At 41.2% G+C, this 10,702-nt stretch overlaps 1 protein-coding gene across 1 annotated transcript; it reads right to left on the bottom strand.

Annotated features, from left to right (window-relative positions):
* Nucleotides 1-231: 231 nt before the first annotated feature.
* On the bottom strand, nucleotides 232-6,061 carry LOC142186547 (toll-like receptor 1). Its single transcript, XM_075261308.1, has 2 exons — nucleotides 6,019-6,061; nucleotides 232-2,683 (listed from the first exon to the last, which is right to left on the bottom strand). Exon 2 carries the CDS (start codon nucleotides 2,655-2,657, stop codon nucleotides 300-302), a length of 2,358 nt encoding a protein of 785 aa, XP_075117409.1. The 5' UTR covers nucleotides 2,658-2,683; nucleotides 6,019-6,061; the 3' UTR covers nucleotides 232-299.
* Between the last annotated feature and the right edge of the window lie 4,641 nt (nucleotides 6,062-10,702).

Here is a 10,702-nt window from a genome sequence, read left to right as displayed (position 1 = left end):
AAAACCTCCCAGCGACATGAATAGGAGTAGAAATCTTTCTGCAGCAGATTTTGCATGGCAGGTCCCACCATAAAATTTGTCATGTGAATATACCCCAGGCGTCATCCAACCTAAGGCCAGCCCTGGATGTAGTATCTTTGCATTATATAGAGGTAAAGATTGTCATTATATGATACTGGTTTACAACTTATCATGATCTCTTAGAAGACGTACAGACAATTGATGTACTGTGTGATCTCACCCTTGCTTAATACTGTGTTTAGTAATACTGATAATACTATAGAATTCTCATAATATTCTCAATTAAATACATATATGTCATCATCCTCCAAAGGAATATTTGCTTTAATGGCTTCTCTGAGATTGGCCCAGAATAGACCATGTTTTCCTTTCTCCTTTGGCCACTCCATGTACGTCCTGTGCTTCATGATCGCTTTTAACTTACTGTATTTGTTGGGAATAAGATATTGGGGTATTGGCTCTAATAAAATGAGGATTAAATGATCAGAATTCTTGCCAAGTAATGAATGTTGGGCAAAATACAGCTCATAATGGCACCATTCACTCTGAACGAAATTGGGAGAGAGCACAAAGATGGACTTGTAACTCTTTTCGATGCTCTCGATGATATTTTCAATGATTGCTTTTCCCGGAATAAAATCTCTTATATGGTGGCAGATTTTTATGGAGTTGTCTCCTTTTTCGAGATTTGGAATCAATAAATCTGTCACCCACTCGTAGTCTTGTTGGCTGTATGAGATGAATGCATGGAAACTTTTCCCCATCATGGCTTCCTCATTGTTATTATTTCGTATCCTGTACTTTCTACGAAGCCATTGAAAAATCATTTTGATATACCATGGCAGATCATAACACTTGCACAGAAAAAGGATGAAGACCAGTAGAACCACCATAGTGCCAACAATGAGGCCTACTAAAATGAAGATATTGCAAGATATTTCCGAAGGGTGGAAATCCTTGAGCATAACGCCTTTGAGGTCTTGTGGATATTCACATGTGAAGGAGTGAGGCCATCCTATGAGGCTTTCATGTAGGTCTTCTGCAGTTCTTATGAATGATCTTAACTCACAATTACATTGAAATTTATTTTTTCCAGCCATTATTCGCTTTACATGTTGGCATTTGCTAAGTTGCTCCTTGGCCGGGGAATGTATTATGTTCTCCTCAATGTTCAAGTATATCAAGTTCTTACTCATGTGACTGCAGTCGGGTATGTGGCTCAGTTGGTTTGACGACAAATAAAGTTCCTTTAACGCTTTTAAATGGTTAATTCCATTGTTGACACTTGACAATTGGTTGCCAGAGAGATCAAGTACCTCAAGATTGGTGGGTAGACAATTAAAGATGGAATCGGAGATCTTGTTTCTTGAAATGTTCAGAATAAGGAGACTTTGTGACCATTGACATGCGGTACGGAAGTCACAGTACAGTCTATTACCACTGACATCTAAATACTTTAGAGACTTCATGGTGGAGGTCATTGAGGCTATAGATGAGAGTCTTTCTAGGACATTATTCTGGAAATCAAGGGACTGGATATTAGGAAGTGTCTTACATTTAGTAAAAATCACATCTGTGATTTTATTATTGGTAAGTTTGAGAGATTGGAAAATGCTAGGCCACGGAGGACAAGGGAAGTGTGACAATTCGGAGTGAGACATGGTCAGGTTCTCGATAAACATTTCAGAAAATATGTTTAAAGGATGTTTTCTGGAAGAAAAGAGGAAATCTTGTGGAATAACATTTTCAATTGTCAAAGACTTTATTGACCCTGGGGAAAAATCAATGTGATCATAAAAAGATCTTGTGGTGTAAGAAAATCTATTGATGGACAAATATTCGATGGTTGTACGCCAGGAAATGTACAGTATTTTGACCATACCATGCCAAGGTATTGTGACGTTGCTGAGAATGAGTTTGGACACCTTCGATTTCTGGATTATCTTATCGATATCTTCAACTATAAGGTCACAAGTTTCCTCACATAGTATATGAGAGAGTTCCAGAGTGGTGGAGATGTTAAAGTCATTGTATAATGGAGTTGTGTTCATCGACGTCTGGGGTAAAACCACATGGAGCTTTTCTGTATCTAACAATTGGAGACTACCAGATTCATATTGCTGAAGATGTTCAAGTCCCAGAAATACAGTTTCCAGTTCTTGGTGTGCAAGATTCACAAAATCGTATCGATCTATCCGTGTCGCACTTAAACCAAGATATCTTAATTTTGTTAAGATGGCAAATTCCTTGCATAGAAATGTATTCTTGAAATGATTGTAGGACAAATTTAGATGTGTGATACCTCTGATATACTGTAGGGTGCTACAATTTATAGTCCGCAGCTTATTGTGTGAGATGTCGAATTTTCGTAGAGCTGTGTGAAATTGGAAAACTGAGAAATCCAATTCTTCAAGTGCATTATAAGAAAGATCCAAGATCTGTAAATTGGGGTATTTCCTAAAGGTACTTTGTTGGAGTCTAGTTATATTACAATGACTTAAATCCAACTTAGTGTAGCTGATGGAAACTTTATCAGATAACGTTCGATGGTCAAAGCAGTCTTCTCCAGTGACACTGGCCATCATCACATGGAGAAGAAGGAAATTCAGCCAGAATGTATGATGCTTGTCTGGCATTGTGTTTTTTTTCCCACACTGAAAACCTGAAAAAAACAGAGATCATAGAGATAAAGAATAATTGGATGGAAAGATAACATGGAGTGGGTTAAGATTTGGGTCAACATGTTGAGTACAAGGTTTTACACCTTTTTCACATATATTCAAAGCAGCCTAAAACTTTTAACAGGTCAAACAAGGTTAGTCATTTGGAAATGGTGTCCACTTTCTGCAGGTCATGAAGAAAGAGGGCGCTATAGAAAAATTATTGGATAGTAATAAAAAAAAAAAGTTTCAGGAACAGGAAAAGCAATGGAAGGGAGTTATGTGAGGAAAAATCAAAGTATGTGAGGGAGAATATAGTAGACAAATAGTCTAGATAATTACAACTCAGAAGAAGAGGAGGCAATATATACAATATTACTACAGCAGCGTCTCATTATATCTGTCAGTGTATATGCAATATTGCCATAGAATCATCTCATCATCATTTATGTCAGTATATATACAGTATTACTGCAGCATCATCTTTCTCAGTGCAGATTCAGAATTACTATAGTAGCATCTCATCATCTTGTCTTCCATTGTATATACAGGAATGCTATAGTAACATCTGACATCTTGTCTTTCAGTGTATATACAGTATTACTACATCATCATGTATGTTAGAGCATATACAGTATTATTACAGCATCATCTCATCATATCTGTTAGAGTATATACAATATAGCTATAGTTGTAGCTCATCATCTTGCCTGTCAGTGTAATATATATATATATATATATATATATATATATATATATATATATATATATATATATATAGTTTTACCACAGCTTCATCTCATAATAGTGTATGTCAGTGTATGTATAGCATTGCTATATTAGCAGTATATCATCATGTTTGTCAGTGTACATACTGTATAGTATTACTACAATTTTCCTGTGGCCCAGCAGGGAAGGGGGGGGGGGGGCTCATTCAATCAGTGGGAACCATCAGTCAGGGGGCACTATTACTGTAAAAGTGCCCTTTACAGGTAATATTACCTATAGGGAGGGCACAACTAGGGTACTGTTACAGTAATAGTGCCCACCAGTTAACAACATTACCAGTGTGGGTGGAGGGCAGTTATTAACTGTAAGGGGGGGGGGGCAATACAACAAATAGTGCCCCGCTCATAGGTAATAGTTCCCCCCACAGGCAGATCACTCTCAAAAACAGGTCCTGTACCAGGTGACTGCCAATGCTCCTATCCTATGGATTACATGCAGCATAGTAGCATCAGTAGTCTATAGAGGTCCACGCTGACTGGGCCAGCCCGGTACTGGTTTGCAGCCCGGTCATTGAGGGCCTCCATTGTAGTGTATATACAGTGTTACTTCAGAATGACATTTTAGTACCTAAGTATCTCAATACTTTGTGAATGCATTGTACATTTCCCACTACCTCAAGCAATGAATGTAAACAATGGAGGCCACGCAGAACAGGGAAGTAAAAATGTTACATTTTGACACAAATTATCTCTCATGTGGTAGGAAGAAGAATAAACCATTCTGGGAGGTTTTTTCCTTTTTCATGCCCGGAAACCTTTAAAAGGTGATAAACCATCACGATCAATGCAAGGATACAAAAATCATCCTCACCTGTCCCTGGTGCTCCCACCATGGTCTGCTCCTTCTGCTGAAGTTGCTGATTGGCCTCAGTGGTCACATGGCCTCAGGAAGAGACCCTGGGACGTCACAGGTAGCGACGTCACGTGCCCTTCGCTGAGTCTGGGGACTTCTGCCGGAAGATAACAATAGATTGGCAGGACCAGACAGTGCTGGAGACACTGGAGCTCCAGGGAAAGGTGGGTATTTTTAATTTTAATTTTTAAAATTTTTTCACCTCTCCTGGCCTATTTAAAATATAAACATTGTGTGTGGACAATCCCTTTAAGCAGAACCTTTTGTTCCTAATTTCAATTTTTTTTTTCTAGGTGAGTTTATTTGCATCTTCATATAAAAAGCGCATTACATTATAACCAGCAAAGATTTACTTCCTCATCTTCAGTTCTCCATTTAGGGGGGGCAGGGCTTAATAAACATGACATTCAGCACAAAGTCTAATGTTGTCATATCCACAAGGGCCTGGGAGTTACTGTAAGAACTGTTGGGGCTATGGTTTTACTAATGTGACCTCCTCAGGTCTTGGCTGATTACCGTATATACTCGAGTATAAGCCGACCCGAGTATAAGCCGAGGCCCCTAATTTTACCACAAAAAACTGGGAAAACTTATTGACTCGAGTATAAGCTGCAGCTACTGGGAAATTTCAAAAATTAAAATGGTTGGAGTTTTTGGGTGCAGTAGGTGCTGGGGAAGGGGAGGGGGTGTTTTGGTTGTCTGTCTGCCCCTTCCCTGAGCTTGAGGACTGTTTTTTTTCCCCCACTTGTAATTCAGCCTGGCTGAATATAGGGTATATGCAGTGCTCCTATTAACCCCTTCCTGACGGAACAGGAGCACTGCAGATCCCCTATATTCAGTAGACCGGGCAGCTATTTGAAGTGACAACTGGCAATATGCAGTCAGTAGGGGTGTACCGGACTTTCCATGACAATGCTTAGATAAAGTGTTGCTAGGGACGACTTTAGAGCTTTTTTTCTATTAAGAAGAAGTAAAACAGACTAGTAAAATATATAAAAACATGTTCACCAAGTGCTATTCTACACCATAGTAAACTACCCCCCCCAAAAAAAACAAAAAAACAACAAAAAAAAACCCACAGCACTTATCCTTCAGATGTCATCCAAGCCCATGCAAAGTGTGGATAAGGGGTCAGCTTTATTAATTTGGAATACACGGAGAATGGAGCTGTTTCCATTCTGTTAGTTCCAGTGCAGGCAGCTGTAGATTGATGGGAGTGCAGAGTGTTGGGGATGTGCCCATCTGATAATGATGATCTAACGACAGGTCATCAATATCTGAAATCCAAAACAACCTTTAATACCATATTAACTAGAAATGGAAGTAATATCCTGATATTCATAGCCATTGCTGAGCACTATAGTTTGACATGACAAAATATGACAATGTGAGTTAATATATCAAATCCTGTAGAATAATACAAAAATGACTGCGAGAGTTGGAGATTCCCAGCGGTGTCCTACAGGTGCTTGTAGCCATAGCGGAAGAAGAATTTACTCTCATTCAAAGTATTTCTAGCACTCTGCATGTGTATTACACTGACGGTACTTATGAGAGTATTAGTACTATATTTCTAGTGAGCATTCACGTCATCCCTTACTACCTGCCAATTGATAAAATGAATTTTATAATATCAAACAATAGAGTTGGCGCTCATTCCCCTGTTAGTAGAAGTTATCTAACTTGTCACTGGTACCTTGGAGCTGTAGTTTCTTCAGGTTCTCACTTGACGGAATATCAGCAGTCCGGCTCCTTTGTAGGGAGATTGTTAACAAAATGTGGTTTCGATTTACACTCCTATGTTGCTTGTGCTTCGCCTCCTTTATCTCATGACATTAGTTCCTCTTCTATACAGCGTGTATTCTCCTCCCTACATATCATATCACTCCACGATTTCCTGATATGTGTCATTGGTAGATGGAGCAGAGCACCCTCATGTTAATAAGTGAGGATACGGAAACCTTAATATTTAGGTCCATTATCCAAAAACTATACATACACTTGTAAGGTGGATGACATGGATCCCTTCTACTTTTGTAGCTGTTAAGAACAAATGCAGTAGCAAGACAGATAGTAAGTTCCAGAAAACCAGACACCCCTGAAAACTATGCTAAACAGCGCCGAGCGGCCGGTGCCCTCCCAACAGAGCCGAAGCTAGCCTCCAAAGGTTTTCACCAGAGCCCTTAAGGGCTCGTTCACATCTGCGCCCGGTCTCCGTTCTGCAGGTTTCGGTTTCCTGCACAAAACAGAGGCAGGAGACGGATGGACTTGAATGGGCTTGAAAGGTGTCCGGCCGTGAGCGCCGGTGAGCGTTTTATGCTCTCCGCCGCTAAACCGTTTTTTTAAAATCGGACACAGAGTCGGACATGCACTACTCTGTGTCCAGTTTTAAAAAACTGGTTTCGCGGCGGAGAACATAAAACGCTCACCGGCACTCACAGCCGGACCTGCTCTGACAGGTTTCCGTCTTCTGCATGCAGCAGACGGAAAGCTGAGAACGGAGACCCGAACGCTAGTGTGAACCCAGCGTCATGGTGGAGATGGACTTTGCCGCTTCCTTTGGCCAGAGTAGTAGCAGCGCAGAACGCACAGCGCACCAAAAGTCACTACAGGCCCAGAAATCTGAAACCACTGACCTGAACAGGTGCTGAGGTTGATGATGGATCTGGAGGTGGAGCAGTAGCAGAAAGTGGGTTCTAGAAGGAGGAAGGCATAAATAATAATGGTGTTCGTGCAGTCCTAGTTGGCAACGAGAGGTAGTGCAGAATTGTCAGCAGGCCGGCGCAGAATCAGGAGGTCAACACAGTACAAAATCGGAGATCAATGAGGAACAGTCTAGCAGATAAGCGGTGGTCACAATAGGAAGGAGCGGAGGTACAGAATTGACAGGCAGAAAACAAAGTCAGGGAGCGGGAGCAAGAAGTCAGACACCAACAGTGATGAGAGACGTAGATCCAGAAGCTAACATCCAGAGAAACGGAATAGCCAGCAGAGGAGGAGCAACAGAAGTGCGCAGATATAGGCCGAGCAAAGGGTGCACAATGGAACAGTGAGGATTTAGCAATGCTGTGGATGTATTTGCAGTTCATTTTTGGAAGCTGGATAAGCTCTTTAACATATCAGGCATCAAAACTAATTGTGCTGATTTCTTGGGGCTGGAGTGGGGGCTAGAGAAAAAATTTCAACACTGGGCTGGAATCAGTGGGGTAGAGAATATTAAATAATGCAAGAAATTTGAGTTGATGGAAGTGGTGAAAGGTCCTATGTAAGTGTGACTGACAATTACTATTAACATTTATTATACTTATCTTATCTGTTAGGGTGTGTTAGTCTGCTATTTAACGGGGGAACTCTAGATAAGTCGGCAAGCTACGACTAAGAGGTGAAAAAAACCTCAAAACGCGTCAGCGATCTTTTAATCAGCACTTTGAGTATGTTTTTCCTACTTACACCATTTGTTTGTCAACTATACTTTTAAGAAGATGAAATAAAGAAATATATTTGGAAGACTCGGTGAGATAGTATTTTTTATACAGTTGCAATTTTAGTTGGTGTTGCTGAGTCAATTCGCCTTTTCTGGTGCTTTCTGGATATGAGATACATATCTATCTCTGTGCGGTGGGTGGTGCATTTCACATTACGCAAGGTGCAGCCTACATACACTATGGCCTCATACTATATTAGGGTTTTTCCTCTGCCTTTTGGGATTTTTGAGTTAGGCCGAACTGTGTAGTGTGAATGCATGACCTCTGCTCTATTCACTCCTATGGGACTGACGGAAAGCTAGAAATGGGAGAGAAAGGTTGAAGACGGTAAGCAGCTGAGCTTGCAGTGATTTCTTGGTATTCATACATGAGCACCTACAATATCACAAGTAGTACTAGCATAATAAATGTCCGTCCTTGCATATTATCTATGTACATAGGCTCTATATATTGTAATGATTTATTTCTTAATATGTCTTTATTGTGGTCAATGCTCTGTTTTTGTGATATAGCATATGGCCATAAATTTAAAGGGAGCCTGTCAGTCCTATTCTGCCTATTAAATGAATCCCAATGCTGGATAGTGGACTGAAACCGAGAGGTGGAGAGAGGTGTAATAACTAAAAAAAAAGTGTTACCTATATGAGTGTGCAAATATCCAGCGGGTGGTCCCTGGCCCCATAAATGCTTAGGCTTTCCCCTATAAACCTTGTCCCACACGTCCCATTTGGTCTAGGTTGATGGGCTCAGCAGTGTTTAATGTCGCATTCCACTGCACTGAATGCGAATGTAACACATGTGCAATATACTATAGTACTGTGCAAAAGTTTTAGACAGGTTTGGAAAAAAGCTGCAAAGTTTAAATGCCTTCAGAAATAGAAGTGTTAATAGCTTGTTTGTGTTAGTTAATAAATTGCTAAATTATTGAAAAATGGAAATTACATCAAAATTTGGTGTGACCGCCCTTTTCCTTCAAAAGAGCATCAATTCTTCTCAGTACGCTTTTGGGCAGTTTGGAAGAAACTCAGCAGAGAAGTTGTTCTAAACATCTAGAACTAAGCACAGATCGTCTGTGGATGTAGGTTTGCTGGATGATATTGAGATCAGGGCTTTGTAGGGGCCGTATCATCACTTTCAGGATTTCTTGTTCTTCTTTAAGCTGTATGTTTGTGCTTGTTGTTTTGCTGCAGAATCAATATGGAGGCCATCTAGGACCTCCCTGAGGGTACATACTGCCTTCTATTACAGACAAATTTGGAGAAGCAGGAAGGTACGGGCAATAATGGGGACTGTAAATGCAGTGGTCGGCCAGGCAAACAGTACAGAAGATGAAAAATACAGTATACCATTCTTTCTTTCTTCTCGAAATCAGAAGAACTCCATGCCCAAACATAAAACCAATGTCATTAAGAATGTTCCCCTTTGTGCACTTTTTTGTAACTCACTTGCACATCAATTCTTCACCTCATGCTCTGTCTGTCAGTGTCAGTAGGTAAGTAGGAATGGCGAGGCCCCGGTGCGAACTTTTGACTTTTCAGACCCCAGAGTATAATAATTGGAGACCCAGGGGAGGATACGAATATAAAAAAACCCTGTTATTTACCACTCCCTGGCTCTGATGCTGTCCCTACAGATGTTGGCCATCTTCAATGATGTACGGGATGTCACATGAGGCGGGCTTGCGTTGCGACGCACAATGACGCAAGCCCCTGGCCCATGTGACATCAGGGAAATCACACAAGTAGGCCTGAAGCCTGCCTGGAGCCAGGAGAGTTAAGTAACAGCGATTCTTATGTTCCGTCATCTCCCCTGGGCCTCCGATCATTAAATTTGGGGTCTGAAAAGACCCCCGAGTATAATAATAGTGTTTGTGGGGCCCACAGCCTCACTTACCAATCCCAGTTTCTGCCCACAGCTGCCTCCGCAGAAGGAGAAGCAATGGCGGCCGTGAGCGGTAAGTAAATAGGGTCCGTTACCTGCTGGAGTAACTCCAACATGTAACAGCCTATTAAAATAAATAAATAAACCCCTACAGCGGTAGCAGCTGTTGCTGGGCCCCCTAACGTCCAGGGCGCTGTGTCAGCCACTACCGCAGCTACCACGGTAGTTACGCCCCTGGTCATTGTAATGAAATTAGCCTACTGCTAAACCAAGCCGGAGAGATTGTGGGTTCTTCAACGTGAACCTCTGATCGCTACCTTAGATTAGTTTCTGCAGCAGCCAGTATGGAGCAGAAGACACAAGGGTGAGTATGAAGATGGTAGGCAGAAATTGTGGTTAGACAATGCAAAGGTTAAGGCAGGCAGAGTTTGGTCACAAGCAGAGGGCAGAGTCATGGCAGGCGGATGACGTCAAAATCACCATTCTGGTCAGTAACCAAAATTTCAGGGACAAACAGAACCGTATGGATCAAGCACAAAGTTCTCTGGAAAATCAGTTTCGGGAATCCTCAGATGGATCGGTATTGAGAGGAGTCAGAGGAATTTTGCACACAATCCATTAAAGAGACAGCCATTGCTGGCATATGGACTAGAAGCACATTACAGGGATGTGAAAGCAGAGAATGGGGTATCAGGTTTAGGAGAGGTGAGTTGTTCTCTAACAGAGAGGTATCAATTCCATAGCAAAATATATCACTCATGAGGATTTATATTGCAACATTGAGTTTATTATAAGAGGTAGCAATCCAAAACGACAGTAGTAACATTTCAGTTCTATAATTGACCTTGTTCAGACATAGAATGCATCAGAAGATACCCAAAGTATGGCTGAACACTGCTGAAGACCAGTAATGTCACATGGCGAGAAAAGCCAATACTAAGTACAGAACAAATACAACAGACACATAATACAAGTACAGCCAACAATTGTAACCCAGCACAGCTCATATTTAGC

The sequence above is a fragment of the Leptodactylus fuscus genome, chromosome 1 (assembly GCF_031893055.1).
Source record: "Leptodactylus fuscus isolate aLepFus1 chromosome 1, aLepFus1.hap2, whole genome shotgun sequence".
NCBI lineage: Eukaryota > Metazoa > Chordata > Amphibia > Anura > Leptodactylidae > Leptodactylus > Leptodactylus fuscus.
The sequence above is the reverse complement of the archived record's forward strand: the minus strand, read 5'-3'. Positions and strand labels throughout refer to the sequence as shown.

Coding starts and splice junctions, on each gene's coding strand:
- LOC142186547 (XM_075261308.1), bottom strand. CDS start 2,657: ATGCCAGACAAGCATCATACATTCTGGCTGAATTTCCTTCTTCTCCAT.